The sequence below is a fragment of the Magnolia sinica genome, chromosome 9 (genome assembly GCF_029962835.1).
Source record: "Magnolia sinica isolate HGM2019 chromosome 9, MsV1, whole genome shotgun sequence".
Taxonomy (NCBI): Eukaryota; Viridiplantae; Streptophyta; class Magnoliopsida; order Magnoliales; family Magnoliaceae; genus Magnolia; species Magnolia sinica.
The window spans coordinates 35,162,486-35,187,454 of NC_080581.1; the positions used below are offsets into that span (position 1 = coordinate 35,162,486).

Below are 24,969 nucleotides of genomic sequence, written 5' to 3' on the forward strand. Positions count from 1 at the left end.
CCTATCAAACCATCCTCCGTATCATTGTCAGAGAAATTGTCACAGCTGGAATCATAGCTCAATTCATTATCATTGTTCGTCGTGATCGAATCTTCGCCGTTACTAACATCTTGCATAGAACTTGCACCTTTTGCCATGTGATTCACCGAGATTAACACATTGTCACTACCAGTGTTTCAAATATCGATACTATCAACCAATATTATCGTTATCGACTACCGTTGATACGAAACCCTTCGAAAATACCAAAAAATTCCAGAATTATTTGTATCGTGCGATATAGCACATGATATCGCACAATTTTTTGCGATATCGCCAATATTATCATCTTTCTTGTGTTTTACGAGGGGATTTTATCATTTTTCGATGTGTAATTACATGAAAAAATCGAAAAAATAAAATAAAATAGGGGAAAAGCTTTCAATCCACGTAAAAGAGGGGATTTCAATATCGGTAGAAGTGGATTGCATGATTGGAAGTAGAATTTGGTGGGCCCTGATCGACAGCGATGCGTCGTGCGAAAAAATCTCTAATTCCTCTTTTTCTTCTTAGGATAGATGATAGATTGAAATTGCAAAGAAGATTTCGACAACAAATCTGTAAAAATCCTAGAGATTTGGAGTTTGGGTAAGAGATTTTAAGGTTCTAGAACCCTCTTTGTTTCAAAAATGGCTTCGGAAGCCCTTTTAGGGGGGATGCAAATTGGTTATTACCCCCATCGGGTCTAGTTAGAGACAGGCGGTCCTATCCGGGGCTCTATGGGGCCCACCTTGATGTATATGTTTTATCTAATCCGTCCATCCATTCTGGAAAATCATTTTAGGACATGATGCCAAAATTGAGACATATTAAAGGCTAAAGTGGACCACACCACAGGAAGCAGTGGAGATTGAACGCTTACCGTTGAAAACTCCCTAGGGCCCACCATGATGTTTAAGGTCACAGACCTGGATAAAGGTAAAAACTAAATATCAATTTGATCCAAAACTTTTGTCGCTGCAAAAAAAAGTTTTCAATGGTATGCATTCAATCTCCACTGCTTCCTGTGGTGCGCTCCACTCAAGCCTTTAATCTGCCGCTTTTTTGGGATCACGCCCTAAAATGACCTGTGAAAATGGATGGATGGCACAGATAAAACATATACAACATGGTGAGCCCCATAGATCCCCCGACAGGTTTGTTCGTCTCTTACCACGTCTTGGTGGGGTTAGTACCCAATTAGCACCCTTTTTAAAAGATCGGATTAGGTGTTACCCAAGTAACGCGGGCTATTACCCTTACGGTGGGGCCCACCTTGATGATTTAGTTTATATCCATACTTTCCATCCATTTTTCCAGCCCATTTTAGGACGGGGTCCCAAAAATTAAGCAAATCTAGATCTCAGGTGGACCACGCCACATGAAACAGTGGTGATTGAGTGTCTCACCATTACAAATTCCAAAGCGCCCATCATAGGGTTTTCATATTGTTTATTTGCAATCCAACTTGTTGATTATGTCAAGAAGATCGGGATGAAGGGAAAATACAAAGATCATCTGCATCCTAAACTTTTGTGGCCCAAAAGAAGTTTTTATGCTCATTCATCTCTGTTTCTAGTGGTATGGTCCACTTGAGATTAGGATATTCTTAAGGTTTGGGATCGCGTTGTAAAATGAGATGGAAAAACAGATGAACAACATGGATATGCAAAAAATACATCAAGGTGGACCCCACATGGTTAGAGTAGCATCCACTAAGGTGTCACCCAGGTAACAGCTAATTCGCTCCCCCTTTTATGTGTGACTTCCGTTCGAGTAGTCACAATCGCAAGTCGGCGTGCTCCGTGGGCACCGCACGGTCCATCTATTTGAATGATTAGTTTAGGGCATGAGTTGAAAAATGAGTTAGATCCACATTTCAAGTGGACCACACTAAAAGAGGAAAAAAAAAAAACAGTGGTGATTTAACGCTTAACATTAAAAACTTCTTCGGCCCACGATAACTTTTATTTGCCATCAAAATACTTTTTAGGGCCCGCTGATTTATCACGTGAGATCTGGATGAAGAGAACCAAATATCAACTTGATTGAAACTTTTGTGGCCCCCAAAATGTTTTTAATGGTGGCCATTGAACTACCACTATTTCGTGTGGTGTAGTCCGCCTCAAATTTGAATCTGCCTCATTTTTTGGCCCATGCCCTAAAATGATTTGCCAAAATGAATTGACGGTGTAAATACATCATATTACATCGAGGTCACCCCACGGTCAGGGTCCCACCCAATGCGATGGTTGGCCACGATTAGAGGAAGCGGATTGCATAGTGGGCGTGGATTTAGGGAAGCTGACTAAACTCTTTGGGGCCCACCTTGATGTATGTATTGCATATCCACGTCGTCCATCTGTTTGGGCTCCTTCTTTTATCACATGGTCGCAAAAATGAAGTAGATACAAGTTTCAAGTGTACCATACTACAAGAAACAGTGGTCAATGATCTCCCACCATTAAAAGCTTTCTAGGGTCCACCGTAATGGTCATTAACCATCTGACTTGTTGATCAATTCATACAGACTCGGATGAAAGGGAAAAAAAAAAACAAATATCAGCTTGATCTAAAAAATTTGTGGCCCACAAAAGGTTTCTAATAGTCAATGACCACTATTTTGTGTGGAGTGGCCCACGTCCACCTAAAATTTGTATCTATGTCTTTTCTTTTTCTTTTTCTTTTTTTGCTTTTAAATAAATTAATTATGGTTTCATACATGTCTTGATACATTTATAAATATTATGCATTCAATTTGAATATAATTGCATTAGTTCAGTCAGACAACACATAACTTGGGACCCTATACAAAGTAAACCTATTATATGCACTACTTTTTTGAGATGTTATCATTTGGAAGTGTATATTAACGTATTTATTAACAATCCCTGAATTTTCATTGAAAAATTCAACCATTTTCCCCATGTTTCCCAAACGGTGCGATAAATGACCCGTTACAAACGATTTATCTCGTGCGATAACCGATACGTATCTATATCGCAAGGGTACGATACACAGCGCAATACCGATATTTTGAACACTGGTCACTATTAACCTGACGATCTTCGACACATGGATTGGAAATCGTCAACACAAAAGGAACAATCGCTTCGATTCGACATGTGTCCTGATCCTTCGGTCTTGGACAACTATCTGAAAAGTCACCAAGTCCGGAGCCAAAGCAAGCGACATGCCGGCTCCACTGCTATTTAGAAGGCTCGACTGAGGCTAGGAGCCTTTCGGAGATCCTGCAGTACACGAAGAAAAAAATGAATGAATTTGATTCGCCCTCTGCGATCGGTGCTCGGCAGGAGATTCCACACGATATGCCATCTTCTTCTGGTCTTTGGATCCAATCACCTCCAGCCACTACCTTCCCCCACCAGAGACACCCCTAGTTCCTCCTTCTACACCTATAGATTCAGTTGTTCGTCCCCAACTGAATAGAAGCTGGAAACCTCCTGGCTCGCCTCCTCACCTTGATCTTGGAAACACCCAGCTCCTAGCCATTTTCTGTTTCTGGATCAACCATTAGAACCTCGCCCAAACAAGATCCAATTGCCATGAAGAAATTGTTAAACTAGAACTCAAGAGGTATCCCCCAAATCAGATACCAAGAGTCTTTTGTGCCAAAAGTTTAACAATCCTCCCAAAATCCCACCTACAAAGCCATCTAATCGGAGCATCATCACATCTCGTAGTAACCTCAATGATCTTTTCCTAGTCAACCTCCGGCTGAAGAGAGATCCAAATCTGGCTTAACCCAATCGATGAAGCCGAAAAATCTTCTAAGAGTATATTGTAAAACTTTTCGAGCCAAACCCTAACTAAAGACAGGGAAATGTTCTCTCTCGTCTCTGCAAACAAGGAATGTTGTAGATTTCCTTTGTTTGATTCAACACCTCTAGGATCACCTGAACCATAGGCGTCCCCTTCGAATTTTCTACAAACACCCATTTCTTGACGGGATGGTGGTTGCAATCAGAGGACACTTTAGCACTCCTTGTTCTTCACTCAAATCTCCTAGAACAGGCTTAGTCGCACCACCTCGAGCAATTGCATCTCTGGAGTTGGAGTTGCATACATTAGGGTTCTGAAGCACCCGAATGGAAGCTCAATTTTTCCTAAGAACGTTAGATACTCTCGGAGAGGAGATTTCCCCACCCAACTTTCGTGTTGCTCCTGTTGACTCCTTGTTCTTTAGCTCTGGCCCAAAACGTGCCTGACTGCCTGTTGGACCAACATTTTTTTCCCGCTGAAGCTCTCCCCATGCAGAAGCCTAACTACCCAAGCTAACTCTTCTTTTGAACTCAAACGAACAAAGGCGAAATACGGGGAATGGCGGAAAACCTATCTTTGGGGATGACAACCTCCACGATAGCTCTTGCCCTGCCAAAGGCCCATTCAAAATTGATTGATGAACATCCTTCTGGAAAACCAAATACGTATAGAGTTGGTATTCATCAAGCTAGGTTCTAAGCCTGGATCTTTTACCGTTCTTCGGCACTCAATTCCACACTTTCGACCAACCACCTCCCTCTTCCCCCGTCTCCTACTCCATTGATTTCTCCCGAACTAAGAGCCTCCCCCCCTTGGATTACCAGACAACAACACTTCTTTGACGCGTCCAGCCAATCCTTCTGAACTTCCCTCCTTCCAATAGGAAGCACTTGTGAAACTCGGCTTCATGTTGAACCTCAGCAAGGAACAAAACGTGACATATCCTACGATGACTAAAGTTTGAAGGAAGAGACAAGGGACATCCCAAACTTTGCTACCCAAGGGGCAAGATCACGAAATTGCCATCTTAGGGTCAACTTGCATCCCAAGTTCACAATTCCTGAAGTCTGGATGGTGCTATGAATTCAAGTTATCAAGAGGGGTCCGACACCTCACCTTTTGTGACCATAACCAAGAAGTTTCAAGCAATTTCGAAAATAATAAACTACAAAAAGAGTTTTCATTAAGTCAATGTTGCCTTTATACGTCTTCAGTATCCTCTAATGTGGCGCTTTTTGAAGATATGAAACAAAAAAGAAAAGAATTGGAAAACTTCTAGTCTCAATATACATATCTCTACTCTTACTATTGAAACTTTTGTAGAAAGCTCACTCATGGGATGCCTCGCCCTGTGCGGCCCCATTTGGGCTTTGGCAATCTCAGACCACGCCCAAAACCATGCTTCATCTTGTTCCAAGGTAAGCATCTCATTCTCCTTTTCTTAGAACACCACTCCCCAATTTAAGTGGGCCATCATGATAGTGCATCTAGGCCCAATTACTATCCATTCATCTCATCTACTGTCCACCTCTTCTCATCATCATCCATCCCTCCATTCATCTATCATTACCATCCACCCATCCACTTTTCTTTTCGTTATCATCGATGCATCTTTCACCTCTCATCCACCCGATAATCATCACCACCCATCCATGATCCATCCATACAGCTATCATTACAATCCATTCATCTCATCCATCATCCATCCCTCATCATCGTCCGTCCATCCATTTATCTATCATTACCATCCATCCATCATCACCATCCATCCATCAAATCATCATTACCACCAACCATCCATTTATAGTCACCACATTCATCATCATCATCCACCCGTCCATTTGTCATCACCACCAATTTGTTCACTCATCATCACTGTATGTCCATCTTCTCATCATTGATTCATCCATCCACCCATCGTCACCATTGTTCACATAGATCCTTTTCGTTTGTATCTGGTTTCATCGCCACCTATATCACCCATACCAACAGTTTGTTCACACCCTTTTCATCATTTATCAACCCATCCATCAGCAACATGATAACCGCAATTACCAATCATGTCGATCATCATCCATTCCACACATTTCTTTTTCACGACTATCAATCACCATCATCATTGCAACCACTCATAATGCATTACTGACGCACTCATCATCCCGTGCAACAACAACAACAACAACAACAACAAATTACGAGTTTTGTTTTTTGAGTTTCAAGGTGAAGCGGCTCATTCAACACAAGCTTGATGTAACGGTCCGATCGAGCAATAGTGATCCTTTGATATGTCTTCCCTAATTGGATTATTGGATAAGCTCGAATAAGGAGCAAGCCCTTGTGATCAACTTACTCTCGTAAGGTACGAATTTGAAGTTCGAAGGAATGGCTGTTCAATGCGCTACTCCGTCAATCTAGTCCACCCAGTTGATGTCATGCCCCTAACAGCATTCATGCTGCTCGAGCTCCCCAATTCACATTGATAGGTCCCCAAGACTCACAAAACACAAGGTGACCATCTCTCTATCCCCAATGGCACAAAGAAACTCAATTTATTCCAAGGACTTCAAATTCAAACTAAACTAGAATAGGAAGACCCACATGATGAGCATTTTGTGGGGTGGGGGTGTCTATAGCTTTGCATTTTTGGTTGGATGCAACCTCTATCAAAGAGAGGCACCTATAGACACCCCACTCAACAAACTGTACAAGCTAATTAACCCATTCACCATGAAGAGAGTCTTGCATTGTCTCAAGATGAATATATTGCAGAATTTCTCTCACGTATTCACCTTAGAGCCCATGCCCAAGTCTGCATAGCAAGCCCAAGCATAGCTCAAGCCCACTTGCAATCTAAAAGTCCACATCTAAGCCACAAATATCTAAGAAATTGGGCTAAAAATTGAATCAAAATGGTGTAGGACGCAACCTAACCCAAAGGTGGGCCCCACGCCCTTTTTTTATTTTGCAAAAGATCCTAGACTTTTTCCATGTCCTAGAGACCACAAAAAAAATTAAAAAAAAAAAAAAAAAAAAAATCCACATCTAAGCCCAGTTTCTGGGCCAACTCCCAAGTCTCAATTTCTTAAGTTTTTGACATCTAAACCCTGTAATCCACAAATCCATCTTGTAGCCAATGTTCAAGTTGTCGGTATCGCTACAAGCTTTGCTGACTAGAGTATAATATCGTTACCGCCGATAATATCGCCGATAACCGGAAATGTGAAGAAAAATGGCGAAACATGGGGAATATGATGGAATTTTTCAGTGAAACTTCATGGCATGCCTAAATACACACATTTGCATATTTAGGAATAAAAAAATTACAAAAAGAATGCATTAAATAATAAGTTTTCATTTAATGGGACCCAAAAAGCATGCTCTATTGTAAGAAATCACTTCAATTGTAACCAAAATGAGTTCATATAATACAAATGCAACTGGCATATAATAATTAAGCCATGCAAAAGTTAATGAACTAAAAAAGTACACCTTTCTTGAGACATAGAATCTATATAGTGGTATACTTGGTAATGGATGGCTTGGATATGGCACTTGTTTGACATACTGACGCATCCATCCAGTTTTCTAGATCATTTTATGGTATAAGCCCAAAAAATAGGTAGATCCAAATCTCAAGTGGACCACATCACACTGACGCATTTTTTGGGTCAGACATCCACACCATGCATTTTTTGGGTCCACTCTAATTTATATGATGACCCAAGAATCAGGTGTATTCATAACTCAGGTTAGCCACACCATTTAAAATCTCAAGAAATCATACATAAAACATTTAAAAGCAATTGGTGGGGCTCACCTGAGTTTTAGTTTTAAATGGCCTGAAATTTGGCATGAACCTTCATCCAAGTGAGACACACAATAAATAGACTAAATGTACGAGCCACATCTCAATGAACCATGTAAATAATAAAGAAGGTTTTAATAGATGAACATTCACTCCTAACTATTGTATGTGGTGTAGTCCACCCAAGTCATGGATTAACTTAATTTTTTAACCTATGAACCACCATTGATGGATTGGATATGGCACTTGTTTGACATATTGGCACATCCATCCAGTTTTCCAGATCATTTTATGGTATAAGCCCAAAAAATAGGTAGATCCAAATCTCAAGTGGACCACATCACAGGAAACAGTGTTGATTGAATGCCCACCATTAAAAACTTCTTAAGGGCCACAAGTTTTAGATCAAACTGGTCTGTATGACCTAATCAACAAGTTGGATGTCAAATAAACATTACAATGAACCCTGGAAGGTTTTTAATAGTGGACATTCAATCGCTACTATTTCCCGTGGTGTGGTCCACCCGAGATTTATATATGCTTGATGTTTTGGATCAAGATCTAAAATGATCTGAAAAAATGGATGGACAGTGTGGATCAAATAAATACATCACGATTAGGCCCACATAGCACCAACCACTAGCCATCTGGCTAACGTCACTAGCCAAATCATGTCCTGGTGTAAGGACTTTGTGTACCCACCGTAACGCATTTGTTTTATCATGTTGCCAATAACGAGGTGGCTACTGGACAGTGTTCCATGGGCCCACCATGATATATGCCAGAAATCCACCCCATTCATCCGTTTTAGCATATCATACTGGACAGTGTTCCATGGGCCCACCATGATATATGCCAGAAATCCACCCCATTCATCCGTTTTAGCATATCATTTTAGTACATAGTCCCAAAAATGAGGTAGATCCAAATATCAAGTGGACCACACCAAAAGAAACAGTAGCAATTGAACCCCACCATTAAAAACTTCTAAGGTATCACAAAAAGTTTTCGATCAAGCTAATAATTGTGTTTTCGATTCTGATGAAGCATATCCAATGATCAAATGGACCACCTAAGAGGTTGGATGGCAAAAAAACATTACAATGGCCTTAGGAAGTTTATAATGGTGGGTGTTTAATCACCACTGCTTCCTTTGGTGTGGTCCACCTGAGATGCGGATCTGCCACGTTTTTGGGCTCATGCCCTAAAATTATCTAGCAAAATATATGGATGGCATTGATAAAATATATCAAATCATAATGGACCCCACAGAGCACCGAGCCACTGACCCTGGAGACCTAAACAAGTTGGACATGAGAAGTCGATTGCGCACCGTGTAAATTATTACGTTGAGTGGACCAAGTCAACTTTATGGGGCCCACTGTGATTTACATACTTTATCCACTGACTCCGTCCATACATTTTACCATATAATTATAGGGCTTGATTCCAAAGATGAAGCATATCCAATGATCAAGTGGACCACACCGCAGTGAATAGTGTGAATTGAACGTCTATCGTTGAAAATTTCTTAGGGGCCATAGAAGTTTTGGATCCATGTAATTTTTGTTTTTTTTCCTTCATTGATGACTATGTGATCTTATGGACAGCTTGGATGACAAATAAACATCACTATGGGCCCTAGGAAGTTTTCAACGATAGGAATCATTGTCCCCACCGCTTTATGTGGTGTGGTCCACCCAAGCTTTGGATCTGTCTCATTTTTTGGCTCATGACCTAAAATAATCTCTCCAAATGGATGGACCATGTGGATATAATGCATACATCATGGTGGGGTCCACGGAACTTTGTGACATCCACGCCACCGAGGTCGCACGCTCCACACCAACAGAAGTAACACCTAATCTGCTTTTGCTCCCTATAAAAGGGTTTCAAAACCCTAAACTCCCAAAAATCACTCTAAAAAAAACCCGTAGAAGAGGTTCCAGAAGGGAACCCTAAAATCCCAAAAAATCTCAAAAAATTCCTAACATTTCGCATGTTCTTCGCCGAAATCATCATTTGACAGGGTCGTGATCAACGATCCTATTCTATAGGTACACTTCGAAAAGTTTCTTTTCCCTCTTTTTTCTGTTTTTTTTTTTTTTGGTACTTACGCAGCCCTCGATATTATCGTCCCTTTTATCATCGAAAAGGAGTTGTTGGCTACAATTATCCCTTGACAAGGCCGCGATTTCTGGTCGACAACTGTATTTTACATGAAAAATCGATGAAATCACCGAATATTTGCCGATATTAGGAAGAGAAACGAAAAAAGTGAGTTTCGGTGTCGCAACTCCAGCGACACTGATAATATCGGCGATATTATTGATTTTTCGCCAATAATATGAACACTGCTTATGACGATTGATTTGGAAGTACCCGATCCCACCAAAGTGTATATGCTTCGCTTAGCTAGCAGGGCGGAACAGAATTTTGATGATTGATAATCTCATTAAGCGAGGCATGCAGATCGTGAACATTTGTTCGTGCTGTATGAGTGATGCGGAATCGGTTAACCATCTGTTGATTCACTGTTCCTTCATGTCTAAAATTCGGGCCGAATTCTGCCAAATTTTTTCAGTGCTCTGGTGTGCTCCAGAATCGACCACTAGCTTGCTCTCAGCTTGGAATGGGCTTAAATTGGGGAGGGTCAAGTCAATCATTTGGCGCATGGCCATAATCGCAATCTGGTGGGCCGTCTGGGAGGAAAGGAACGATCGTTGTTTTAACGACGTCTCTTCGTCTGTTTCAGTGGTCGGGTCTAGGGCTAAAAAGCTAGTGATTGAATGGGCTTCTAATGTAAAGGATCTTAGGTTTTTTGACTTTAGCTTTCTAGGCTTTTAGGGCCTGTCTGCTATCTCAGCAGCAGTGCCCCTCTTTCCTTTGTTTTGTTGTTTTCCTTTTGTTTCGTTCATCTTTGTTGGTTCTCCTTTCTTCCTTTCAATGAATTTCCTAGTTGCTTTAAATATATATATATATATATATATGAACACTGCTTGTAGCTCAGCAAATTTCTTTTCCAATAAGCCTAATTTCAGCTCAATCCAATTTGCAGGCACCAAGTTATTCGGTAACAGTAATGGCTGCCCATGTTACTGTTACGATACTGGCCATAACAACCATGTAACGATCAAAAGCTTTTTTAGAAGGAACAAAATTCAAAAAAAAAAAAAAAAAAGAGGATTCGAAATATGTATTCTTTTTTTTTTTTTTTAACGTGTATTCAATGTTTGAAATATCAGTATCGCATTACGCATCGCATCCTTGGAATATAGATACGTATCGGTTATCGCATGGGATATATCTTTTATATCGATAATTTATTGCACTTTTTGGGAAACATAGGGAAACACATTGGGGAAATGGTTGAATTTTTTAATGAAACTTCGGGGATTGTTTAAAAATTAAAATAAAATAAAATAAAATAAAATAAATAAATAAAAAACTTAATACACACTTTTAAATCATAACATCTTAAAAAGGAAGGAAACATAATATGTTTCCTTTGCATAGGGTCCTAAGCTATGCGATGTCTGACTGAACTAATGCACCTATTTTCAAATTGAATGCATAACAATTAGAGTGTATGTGATGATCATTTCATCAAACACTTCTAAATACTTCGTAATTAGTCTCAGTTGATATCTGGTTGATGGAAAATTTTGAAAAGAATTAATATTTTAATAATTTTTATTTTCTAAAAATTGATAAGGACTTAACAAATCAGTAGATCAACCCTCATACATGCTTGATTTCATGTTTGGAGTGCAACATTGCAAGCAATTTGGGAAAATTTTGAAATTCCGCCAATTTTCTCCAAATCATACCACCTACACTCTAATTTTAAAATTGGTTGATCTTACACTTTCGAAGTTGGTTGATTTTACACTTTCGAAATTTCTCCATTTTCTTCCAAATTGGTTGATCTTACACTTCCGAAATTTCTCCAATTTCTTCCAAATTGGTTGATTTTACACTCCAAACACGAAATCAAACATGTATGAGGCTTGATCTACTAATTCATGAAGTTTTTGTGATTTTTCGAAAGAAAAAATAAAATAAAAATAATAAAAATTATTAAAATATAATTTTTTTTCCTTTTGAAATTCCACTTCTTGCAATGGACAATTGAGTCCAATTTCACATAATGTGGGAGTGTTTGATGAAATTATCATCACATATGCTCTAATTTCAAATTTTAAAGGTAGGTGGTCTAATTTGGGAGAAATTTAGGAAAATTCGAAACTTCTCCTAAATTAGTTGCAATCTTACACTCCAAACATGAAATGATTACGAGCCACTGCACAACTCTATGTGGAGTCTAAGCCACAGCTAGACACATCGTTCATTGATATATTTCTAAACTTCTACTTATTTTTCTTTTGAATGTATTGGTTGTGTCCATAAACATTTTCTTACATTTATAGATGTTATGAATTCACTTTGAATATAGTTGCATTAGTTTAGTCAAACAACGCATAGCTTAGGACCCTAAACAAAGGAAACCTAATATTTGCACTTGTTTTTTATGATATTATGATATAAAAGTGTATATAAATGTATTTTTTAACAATCCTTGAAGTTTCACTGAAAAATGCGACTAATTTCCCAATGTTTCCCCATGTTTCCCAAAAAACATGATACATTACCCGATACAAACGATATATCATGTGAGATAGCCGATCCATATCTGTATCCCAAGGGTGCGATACATAACGCAATACTGATACGGTAAACATTGGGTGAACATGCCATTCTTTGATAAGAATGTTGTCTTGGACCACCTACTACCATCAACCTGATATTGACTCTAAAACAATAAACTTCCATATTTAGCCTTCTAAATATCTAATATCAACCTATGACAAAGATTATATGTCTAGTACGAGTAATTAAGAGTTGATGACACAATTATAGGTATGTTACTTGCTATTTAGGCTCTAAACATAAATCAAGCATGATTTGGTGAATTAGGGCCTATTATATGTAAGTACAGCAAAACGAAGATGAAAAAATGAAGGGAACAAAAGTGATAGGTTACTCCTTTCAATATTTGCCAATATGGTCTACTCCCACTTTAGTTCTTCGAATCCCACTCAATTTTGTGTTTTAATCCTCAAAATAATTCAATATCTAGTTTAAACATAGTTTATAATCTTCCTTCATATTTGACATAAATAAGAAATGGAAAAAGTGAGAAATTTTGAAAATAAAAATGTTCAAATGAGCCCTTAATGGTAGTATCAGTCTGTAACAGCATATCAACCCCATAACGATGTCAATACAGGCCTATACAACACCATTTTTCATAAGAGACTAATTAACCCCCATATCACATAGCAGGGTGAAATTTTGCTTTGAGCAACAGCTTTTACAAAATAATTTTGAAAGCTAGGAAGAAAAGAAATCCCCGATTAGTTAGCCCATCAAGCCCTCTTTCTAATAAGAGCTATAGCTCACCGAAACCTGACACCTGAGCAACAAATTGCAACCCAAAAACCAAGAGGGAAGCATGCTAGATTGTGTACAAGAAAACAATGTTTGAAATTACCATTTTCTCCTTGCACGAAATTCAAACACCCAATTTTCATTTTCGTTTGACCCATTTTTTTACCAAAATAGCCCTAGAAGCCTTAGCTTGTGTGATATATATATATATAAAGTTTACAGGACGTTAACAAAACCCTACACACACACACACACACACACACACACACAGGAGCCCATGGGGTGGGCCCCAATGTGATGTGTTGCTGACATCTTAGGAGACCAGCAGATGTGCCCCATCAAGTTAGGCCCAAGCCCAAAAATAAGGCTGACTCATGATTCAAGTGGATCACGCAAAGGGAAGCGGTTGGGAGGGAATGCCCACCCTTGATTTCATTGGGGAGCACCAGATGTGCAAAATAACCTGATTTTTTGCATGCCCTTTCACCTAGGGCAGATGAAGGGCTGAGCAGTCTAGATTCAACATACACAAAATAGCGGAACCCCTAGAGAATCAAGGGTGGGCATCCCCCTCCGAACTGTTTCCCTTCATGTGGCCAACTTGAATGAAGAATCAGCTTGATTTTTGGGCCATGGGCCTAACTTGGTGGGTCACAGCTAATGCTCGGCTCGAATGTTGGCAACACACCACAGTGAGGCCCACCCCATTTGGTGTGCATAGGTTCTCAAGGGATCATTCCCATACATACATATATACATAACATACGCATATAGTATTTTATAACATGTATGATCACATTGGCATGGTTTTTGGACAATGGTAGATGCACGATGGTCCACCTAGCAAACAACCCAGATCTTCTACAATAATAGGCCAATGAGCAAGTTCAGGTCAGCCTTGGGATTGGGATTGGGCTTGGGCCCAGGCCGGGATTGGGCCTAGGTTTTACATTGCGAGCCCTGGGCCAGAACAGACCTCAGCTAGGCCTGCGCCGAGCCCATTGACAACCCCATAAAGGAGGCAAATGCTACTATTGGTCCAAGATAAGTGGAGCACCATAGCTTATACTCTCCATAACCAACTTATGCACAACCCTACCTACGAAAAGCAAACTTGGGATTACTTTCTATAGACCATTTATAAACTATCACCAGTTTTAGTACCATCAGGCTTTGTGTGGCACTTTGGATCAATATTTCAGAAAAGCCTAGTTCCCAAGAATAAATGCATTATGAGTTCCTTAATAGCTAAAAAAGGCATTATGAGCTCTATAATGACTAAAAATGGAACAATAAATGTACCTGCTTAATCATGTCAATGATCTGAGGAATGTGATCTGATACACGAGGTTCCACGGAAGGAGGCTGGCAATGAATATGGGCCATATCGGACTGAAACTCACTGCAATAACGGCTGCTTAAGCTTAAGGGATCCTCCCCCAATTCATTTGCTCTAACAATTATCTACAGAATACCAATAGGGCAGCTTTCTTATCATACATGCATAAGAAAAAAAAAAGGCAGTTGGTATACATGAATGCTACTTGTGCCTAGTGATAAATGCTAGAACTAATTGACCAAGGACTTAGGACAATATAAAGGAAAGGAGTAACAATAGTTGTACATCTTAAAAGTATAACCCAAGGCAAATATCAAACTTGAAATCATAGATATCAATAAATAGGGCAGGTAGAAACAACATTACACTAATACAGAATTCTGGAATGGTATTTACTATTTACATGCAAATTTCGACATCTTAAACGCATTTTTTATATGTAAGTTGGTCTTCTAGCCAAGACCTCAATGTTGAAGTGCAGCATGTCTAACATTTGAGCTACAGGCTTGAGCTAATCCCAAAATAAAACAAAAATGTTAAACCACAAGAGACAATGTTGTGAAAAATGCAACTCATTTCCTTCTTGAGAATAAGGACTATATGTAAGAGATGGGAGATCTATAGAGATTTGGAGAGACCTTACGAAAAACACAACTTAACATAGAAGGAAATATCCTAATATAGAAGATTACCCTAATCTACTCTAACATCCTACCTCAAACTCAAGGTGCTCTAAAGGAGTAGCCTAAGTTTGCAAGGTACGGTTAGTATTTATTCAAAAGCAAAAGAAAAAAAAAAAAAACCACTGCAGCATAATGCAAGCAAGCACTTTTGATAACTTTTGGGATGTGAACCATTAACACTTTCAATAACTGGTGAATGATCTAGTGGCACTTCCGGTGATTATGAGTTCACCCATTACTCTTCTGGTGGATACACACTTCCAGTGACTAGGAGTTCAACTATTACTCTTCCGGTGGCGCTAAATGTTCCAACAGAAAAGAAAAACAAGTCCTACCACAAGGCTAAGTGGTAACAGAGTCTGGCCAAGGGCCCAACACAAACAAGTCTGGTCCAAAACACCCGGCATAAACAAGTCCAGTCCAAATGCCAGAAGAAAAAAAAAAAAAAACCATATCTTTCTCAAAAGGACCTGAATCATGGATGGCAGAAATGGTAGTCATATGAGGTTCAAATGGTGGTAGGAATGGGCAATGACACCGATGGGTTTGCAAATGACACCAATGGGTTAGAATAGAGGTCCCAAAACAGGCCGGATTCCAAGATGGTTGTGGAACTGGGAACATCATCGGAAAGTGATGCACAAGGCTCAGACGTCGGGATCCAACGCATGCTGACATGGCTGGAGAAGACAGCATTGCTGCAGCATTGGCTTCAGCAATGGTTGAAAAACAAGGCAAGTGGCGGCTAGCGACGGGTTCAGGATCCAAGTGTAGATCCAGCTAGAGTGCGGTCACAAAGAATGAGGGAGATGGATTCGGGCTAAGGGGAACAACTATGGCAGATGCATAAGCTATGGTGGTGAAGAAGATAGACCGTAGAGATGACAGGGATGCTTATGTCGAAGATGCTAGCAGTGGTGGATCCAAGGTTTTAAAAAACAGTACCGTATCATATCCGTATCGACACAATATGATATGCAAAAAGGGTCTGTATCAGTCCGTGTCAAAAATTCAACGCCGAATTGGCACCATTACACCTCACATATCAATCAGACCATTACGAGCGTAAATAGTCCCAGTCAAGGCTTGCCTAGAATGAAGGCTCCAGAAAAAAAAAAAAAGGCATTCAAGGTCTTTTCATGCTTTTCAGGAAACAATAGGAAACATTTATTCAATGGTTCAAATTTTGTCAATTATATGGAATTAGATGGAAAAGGTAGGTAAACAGGTGAATATCTTTGGTAGTCTTCTTTATTGCAATGAACAGCTCACCAACAGGTTTCTTTTCCAGCTCTTGAAATTGGCCTTGCATAGTAAAAATGTAGTATTAAATTGAGAAACCTGGTGTTGTCAATATTTCATCTCAATTTGCAGATCCTAGCCTCTCGTTCAACACCAAATCCAGTGAACATACAATAAGGTATAGGTCACATGCCATGGCCCTTCACCATCCACACAGGATGCTATCCTACTGCTGTAACAAAAATGAAATGCGGCAGATAGAAATGCAGAAGATTGAATCAGCAAGTAAGAACTGTCCTCAATTATATGGCAATCAACTTATAGCAGTATGTCAGTCAGCTATGCTAAACATGGTGAAACCGCCAGCGCTGAATTAGGAAAATGGGTTGTAAGACAAGATAGGCTGACTGAAAAACTAATTTCAACAGTCAGCAGACAAGCCAATACGGAGTAAAAGATAAATATAGGTTTCTAATGTAAGTTGGTTTTAGTTTATGCATACACAACTATAAAAACAAGCTTTCATTCAGTGTTTCCACCAAATTTCTAATACCTAACCAGTTCAAGGAATGATTAAACAGTCAGAAGTTGATAGATCCAAAATTAGGGCATTCAGTACTCACCTTGTCATCGACATCAGTGAAGTTGCGAACATAGCAGACTTCATAATTCAGATGCCTTAGGTATCTGCCTAATTGTCAAACAAAAGACAACGACACACCAATTAGTACCAGCAAAATGACGACCTTAAGAAGAAATGGCATCGCATCCTTGTTTCTCATTTTTATTCTTTTCTTCTTCTTTTTTTCTTTTTTGACAAGTAATGGGAAAATTTTATTCAATAAAACTAAATAAAAATGCATCAATACGGGGGGAACGACTCCACCATTACAATAGAAGGCCATCTCATATGGCGATCATGAAAGCTACAACTACATGGTGTTGAACTCTTGCAAACATGTGGCAATCTACTCAAAGGACATGACATATGACTAATATTTCAACCCATATAAATTGAATTATTAAAAAGGATACCCCATTAAGCAATTCAAGTATCAAAAACTAATGTGATGTTAGGAAAGAAAACAATGCTGGCGTGATGGGAATGGATCTCCAAGGAAGGAGCAGCTTTTCTAGAGGATCCACTTCAGCACTATCACGAGGCCAACCGCAGGGAAATTACTGATCGGGAAGAGCTGCACTACTACCAGATCTTAGTGAAGGTTATGCTAGTGGTGAGAGTTCCAACAAATCGTTGAGGTTTCAAAAGAAGAAACCCAAAGATAGGAGAATAGCAGAAAGAGGGAAAGAAATATTTTCTGGTCGAGATATCAGAGATGAAGATGAATACCTGTCTAAGGATTAGATCTTTCAGGGGCACTAAGTGGGAGAGTGGACTACGGTAACCCACATGTAAAACTGGAAGGTGGATTATCAGTGGGGCCAAGGAATTTGTTAAAAATTCCCTGCAGATTGGAATCATTTGAACTTCAGGGAGGTTTTTGGGGATTACAGGGAGATTAGAGAAATTATGATACCAAAGAAGAAAGGGACAATGAAAGCATGGGATTGTCTTTGTTTGAATGAGGATAAGCATTGGAAGAAGCTGTTGAAGCCATCAATGGTGCTCAAGTTGGAGGGAGAGTGCTTAGGGTTAATGTTGCTAGGTATGGTCCGAAGGAGATAAACAAAGGCAAACAAAACAAGAAGCCAGCTGTAGCAATCAGTAAGGGAGGAAAATCGAAGAGGGAGAAGAGGGAGGGAGAGAAAGCTCCCGTGCAACAATCAAAAGAGAAAGTTGGAGGGTTGAAGGAAGGTAAATCCTTTAACAATACAATCAGTGGCATTCCTAGCCATGGCGAAAAAGAAGAGAAAGATATGGAGAAGAAAGAGGAAGATGGGAAGATACATCAAAAGGAATGGGTTTGGAAAGTGGATACGAAGGATGTTCCAACAGTGGTGCAGAAGGCGTGGGAGTTCTTTCGATGGAGTTTCACTATATCCCTCAGGTTCGGAATGTCTCATAAGGAGGTTGGAGATTGGCTTTTACAAAATTGCAGTGTGGAAGCAGAAGACATAGCATGGGTCTTCTGATCATTCGTAATCTATTCCAAAAAAAAAAAAAACTATAAAAAATAAATAAATAAACACAACAAAAAAAGAACGATGGTAAAGTTGATGTCTGATTCTATAATGTGGGTTTCGTTGTATTCACCAAGTTGATATTGACAAATTCCTGATGGCTTGTAATATATTCAAAGATTATATGATTCGGGAGGTCAAGATGGGAGGAATGGTCAGTGTTTGGCTGGGAGGAGTCTTGTACAAATCTGGGAGTTTCCCTTAGGGCCTGTCTGGTTGGGTGTAGTGATAGGTAAATGATGGTAAAAGTGTAATAATGAGAAATGCTCCCTGTTTAGCAAGAGGCGTATTTTCACCTGAGAAATGTGCAAAGCTCAATCTCAGTTACATATTCTCAAACCAAAACTTTGTGGGGCCCACTATGATGTATGTGTTTTATCCACACCGTCCATTCATATTTTTAGATCATTCTAGGGCATGAGCCCAAAAATGAGGCAAGTCCAAAGCTCAAGTGGACCACACTACAGAAAATAGTGTATATTGAACACCCACCGTTGGACACTTCTTGGGGGCTACAAAAGTTTTGGATCAAGCTGGTATTTGTATTTTCCCTTCATCCATGTCTGTGTGACCTTATGAACAGATTGGATGTCAAATATACATCAATGTGGGCCTTATGTAGGTTTCAACAGTGCGCGTCATATTCCCACTACTTTCTGTGGTGTGGTCCACTTGAGCTTTGGATCTGCCTCATTTTTTGGGCTCATGCCCTAAAATGATTTGGCAAAATGAATCGTTGATGTGGATAAAACATGTACAACATGGCGAGGCTCACAGAGTTTTGCCTCGTAGACAAAGTAAGGACATCACGTAAACGCAAACTCATTTAAGACGCCGTACATTACTATAGGAAATAAGAAAGTAATTATTACCTATTTACATCTAATTACAGAGAATTACTACAAAATTTTGTTTTAAGTAGCAATGGGAAGGTTTTACGCGGTCTTCGTGGGAAGAGTTCCAAGGATATATGACAATTGGGAGGATTGCGATGCACAGGTAAATCGATTCAGTGGCTGTAGACACCAATTGTTTAAGTCATACGATGAGGCAGAAAAGGAATGGAACAAATACAAGGTTTACAGCAAAAAATTTGGAATATGACATACATTTTTTTCATAATGGTTGCATATATCGTTGGTTGCTGACATCACGATGTTCATGATTTAGGCCACCCTTGATTAGGGATCAGGGAGGAGGACAAACGAGGGCAATAGTTCACATCATACGCCTTCTAAAGGCATTGTAATGTGCGTGGGAGGTCATGTTGATTGTGTCAAGGAAGACGTTACAGTTGAGAATATGAATAGAAAGATTTGTAAAGCTGATGTAGAGAGAGTGGAAGGAATTGATGAAATTCTACTCTGTGGGAAGATGAATGCCCTACTGCTTGTTCTACTTGGTGTGTTGATGATATATGTTGCTATTACAGGGTTTATTTGGTCGTTGAGAAAGTGAACAAGGATAGTTTACTTTGCAGAATTATAATGGTTGTGGGTTTTATGTAGACGTGGCATTGAGGCTTTTTGTCTTCTTGTCTCTTCTGTAATGCATGAAGTTTTTTTAGTGCCATCATCCAAGTTTTTTTTTTTTTTTTTCCTTTTGCAATGGAATGTTGGAGGACGTTATTGTCAAACAACCATTTACTCCAAAAGCTTAAGCTATCAGAGTGTGGTGTATCAATGTATATCAAGGGAACTCCACACGGGAACATACTGACAAGGGTGGAGGGACGCTCACACCATAAATAGGTCGGGCTTGATTTCTCGGTCCTTAGGACGGACCTGATTATCCTAACCCCCCCATGGGAGAATAATATATTAGTGAGGTATATTTGCTGCTCTCGAGATTCGAACATAGGATCTTCCTCTCTGATACCATGTCAAACAACCATTTACTCCAAAAGCTTAAGCTATCAGAGTGTGGTGCATCAATGTATATCAAGGGACTTTATCACTTCAACACCCCCCCGCATGTGTGGGGTGGGAACTCCACACGGGAACATACTGACAAGGGTGGAGGGACGCTCACACCATAAATAGGCCGGGCTTGATTTCCCAGTCCCTGGGCCAGACCTGATTTTCCTAACCCCCCCATGGGAGAATAATATATTAGCGAGGTATATTTGCTGCTCTCGAGATTCGAACATAGGATCTTCCTCTCTAATACCATGTCAAACAACCATTTACTCCAAAAGCTTAAGCTATCAGAGTGTGGTGTATCAATGTATATCAAGGGACTTTATCACTTCAACACCCCCCCGCATGTGCGGGGTGGGAACTCCGCACGGCGCACAGGAACATACTGACAAGGTTGGAGGGACACTCACACCATAAATAGGCCGGGCTTGATTTCCCGGTCCCTAGGCCGAACCTGATTTTCCTGACCCCCCGTGGGAAAATAATATATTAGCAAGGCATATTTGCTACTCTCAAGATTCGAACATAGGATCTTCCACTCTGATACCATATCAAACAACCATTTACTCCAAAAGTTTAAGCTATCAGAGTGTGGTGTATCAATGTATGTCAAGGGACTTTATCACTTCAACAGTTATCTTCTTAGTAACAACTTGCTTCTGAATACTATAGTTCATGGTTCTCTTTTTGCAAATTTGTCTTCTTCTGCCATTTGCCTCTAATTATTATTATTTTCTTACATTATTTTGTCTCCTGGATAGTAGTTTGGAGCTTGCGTTATTGCACCCGGTCATAATATAACTAGGCTACTCGTGGTGGGTCCCATCGTTCTAGACGGCCCAACTCCCGCTATAGAACTTACACGACGCGGCCCATGTACTTCTTATCCAAACGTCCAATAGTACTTCGGGGTTATATACTCTTCCTGGGATAATTTGATCCAAACACCCGCCTCTCCTTCACAAAATTAGAAGGATGTCAGATTTTGTTTGGCGTTTACTTGAATAGTACCAATATACAATGTAGTACAATACTATACACAAATCCAAACGGGCCCTAAAGCTCTTGGAGTAAACAAAATCCAAGAAATACATGACAAGTTGATATCAACGCTCAAGCTTAAGAGTGAGTGTTGGAGCGTTCATATTTCGTTTCTCTTGTTATTTAAGTATCTGTAATAGTATCAATTCTTAGGGTACTTTCCTCTCTTTATAAGTAAGCTCATATCAAAAAGATTCGCAAGCAGTGATAACCATAGAAGTGATTAAGGTGATGTTGGTCCAACAAACCCAAACTATGGCCCCTATGGCCTGATCAATTGGGTCGGGCTCTATAGGCCTATATCAGTGCAGGGATTCCCACATGCCATCTTAATCATGCATTTTGTGTTTAGTCAATGGGGAACTAATTGATGAAAAAACAACCTTAAAGTGGGTCCCAAATGGCCACGTATTCAGAACATGAATAGAGTTTAGGATGCTTTATACATAAAGAGATTAAAAATCTATTTTTTGAGTTTTTACTTGTGAAGGAGAATGGTATACTATTACAATTTGCCAAGGACAGCATTAATAGGGATTATCCAGCTGTATTTAGGGTATAACCCATGTTGGTGTCTTTCTTATCAACCTTCGGAGTGTTATTCCTTGTTTTCTTTCCTTTCTTGAGTAAATGGGATATTTACCACAGTTCCTCAAGAATTCTGATTTGACCAAATGATTCCTTGACTATTTTATGGTCCCATAAAGTGCCCCTTGGGAAGGTGAAATGATCAAAATGCCATCATCTTTTTTCTTTTTCGGAAAAACTGGTGAAGTTGACCATTGTGCCCACTTGGTGCGTATGAAATCCAACCCATCCAACAGGAGCACCCTACCATGATCGTCAAATAAACAAAAAAGAAAAATCAGCTGTTCCAATCATCAGGTGGGCCACACATGAATTTGGAGGTTTTTAGGTGGTGTACATTGTTTTTATGGTGTGGCCACCTAATGAGTGGGCCGGCCTTACTTTTGGTTTGTCTAATCATCATGATGGGCTGCACAATGCTTGACCGATTCGATGCCATACAATTGATCTCACAATGCTCGACTCCATTTCTTATGGAAGGGGAAAAAAAAAAAATAGACTAGGAAACTTAGTATTTGAACCGAAATCACCTCACAGCAATCTAAACCATTTATATGATGAGTCTCAACTTGTCTGGTGGACAAAACAATAACTATAACATCTTAAACTAGAGTGTTCCAACCATTTGAAATTTGGCTCTTTTGCTTTGCAAATGGACTGTCACCATAACCTTTGTGTAATCAAAAGGTTGAAATGGTCAATCTAATAAAAAAAAAATTGGCATCCCCCATCAAAGGAGAGCTCTATCACATCAACAATTTGGATCATTGAAAACACCCCAATTCCAATGGATGATGTCCCGACATATCACATTGCAAAATATTGGGACATATTTGAGCAAACCACATAGTGAAATTAGGGAAAAGATATCATACCTAATTTCATTATTCTCATAGAACTTACACATACGTGTAGCAATAAATAGGTATGTGTGTGTGTGTGTGTGTGTGTGTGTGTGTGTGTCTGTATAATTTTAAAAAAAACAGCTAAGCAAATAAAATTAACCGCTTAAATGAATCTATATATGTGCCGCACTTTCAATCACAAATCCTAACACCCACAGAGATTTTTCTGCCATAATAAGATTAGAAGAACCCTTGTATTTTATTTTGGATCAATGAGGTAAGAATAATTATTACTAGAAGATTTCTCCAAACCCAAAGTTTGGAAATAAATAAAAATTAAGATATATAAATCAGATTCCAGACCTGCAGAGGACATCGAATGTGACGTAGACGCGGGCATGGCCAATGTGGCTGAGGTCATAGGCGGTAACACCACAGACGTACATTCCTACTTTGCCAGGGAAGTTCGGGCGGAAAACCTCCTTCTGTTTGGTCATGGTGTTGAATATCTGGAATTCAGAACTGGAAGAAGGTGGTGTTTGAACGGGATTATTTGTACTTGTGGTGCTGAGGGATTGGGATTGAGAGGAATTGGAAGAGAATTGAGTCTTGAAGAAAAGATTGAAAGGCTTTGGTTTGAAGGGGAGATGGTTTTGGAATTGAATTTTGGTCCTTGCGCTGGAAAACGGTGACGGATGATGGGATGGTAAGAAGAACGGTAGGGAGTGCTTGAGGAATGTGGTCATCATGCTAGGGCTCGGTTCTGGGCCTTTCCCCACTCTCTTCGCTGCTGCTGCTGCTGCTGCAGTTTATGGGAGGCGGGTGGAAGGTGGATAGGATTATAGATGGAAGCGGATTGCGTGCTGTGCCACACACCACCGACGTATGTTGACGTCACCAATTCTGTGGGCCCATCATGCTTTATGTGTTATATCAAAACCGTCCATCAATTCTGCGAGATCATTTTAGAGGGAAACGGATTGGCTGCTCCCCTGACACCAGCCGGGTGGTGGTGGTCGGTGCTATGTGGGCCCCACCATGATGTAAATGTTTCATCCATTCCATTCTTCCATTTTTATGGATCATTTTGGGGTTTGATCCCAAAAAAGAGAGGGATATAAATATCAGGTGGACCACACAACAGGAAAACAATAGTAATTGGATATCCACCATTAAAATACTCCTAAGGCCAATTGCACTGTTTATTTGACATCCAATATGTTGATTAGGTCATACAGACCTAGATGAACGGAAAAAACAAATATTAACTTAATCCAAAACTTTTATGGGGAGTTTTCAATGGTGGATGTTCTCATTCTACACCGTTTCTTATAATGTGGTCCACTTGAGATTGGGATATACCTAATTTTTTGCCTAATATCCTAAAATGATCTTTAAAAAAAATAGATGGACAGCATGGATGAAACGGGAACGGGTTGGCTACTCCCCTTGACACCAGCCAATGGCTGGTGGTCGGTGTTATGTGGGCTCCAAGATGATGTATGTGTTTCATCCATGCCATCCATCTGTTTTTAAAGATCATTTTACGGAACGAGTCCAAAAATAAGATATATCCAAATCTCAAGTGGACCACATTACAGGAAACAGTGTTGAACGAGGGTTGACCATTAAAAACATTTTGGAGGCCATAAAAGTTTTGGATCAAGCTGATATTTGTTTTTTCTCTTCATCTGGTCCTATATGACCTAATCAACAGATTGGATGTCAAGTAAACAGTATAGTGGGCCTTAGGATAATTTTAATGGTTGATATCCAATCACTATTGTTTTCATGTGGTGTGTTCCACCTGAGATTTATATCCATCTCATTTTTGGGTTCGGAGAATAAAATGATCCGTAAAAATGGTTGAACAGAATGGATGAAATACATACATCATGGTGGGACCCACAGAGCACCGACCACCAGCCACGGAGCTGGTGTTAGGGGGAGTAGCCAATCCGTTTCCGAATGAAACACATACATCATGGTGGGGCCCACACAGCACCGACCATCAGCCATTGGCTGGTGGCGGGGGAGTAGCGATTCAAAGCTCAGGTGACTACGCCACAGAAAATAGGAAGCAGTCAGGACTGAACGTCTGCCTTAGAAAACT

At 39.8% G+C, this 24,969-nt stretch overlaps 1 protein-coding gene across 2 annotated transcripts in view; it reads right to left on the minus strand.

Annotated features, from left to right (window-relative positions):
* Positions 1–23,684, minus strand: part of LOC131254848 (cysteine--tRNA ligase, chloroplastic/mitochondrial) — a 63,955-nt gene extending 40,271 nt beyond the window's left edge. Inside the window, exons 1-3 of one of the 2 annotated variants that reach the window (XM_058255546.1) lie at positions 23,220–23,684; positions 16,945–17,008; positions 14,360–14,521 (exon numbers count right to left, since the gene is read on the minus strand). In XM_058255546.1, the coding sequence (XP_058111529.1) occupies positions 14,360–14,521; positions 16,945–17,008; positions 23,220–23,605 (612 nt within the window). In that variant the 5' untranslated portion in view covers positions 23,606–23,684. Of the gene's footprint in view, positions 1–14,359; positions 14,522–16,944; positions 17,013–23,219 lie in introns of both variants that reach the window. The other variant, XM_058255547.1, reaches the window with a different exon arrangement.
* Positions 23,685–24,969: the final 1,285 nt, after the last annotated feature.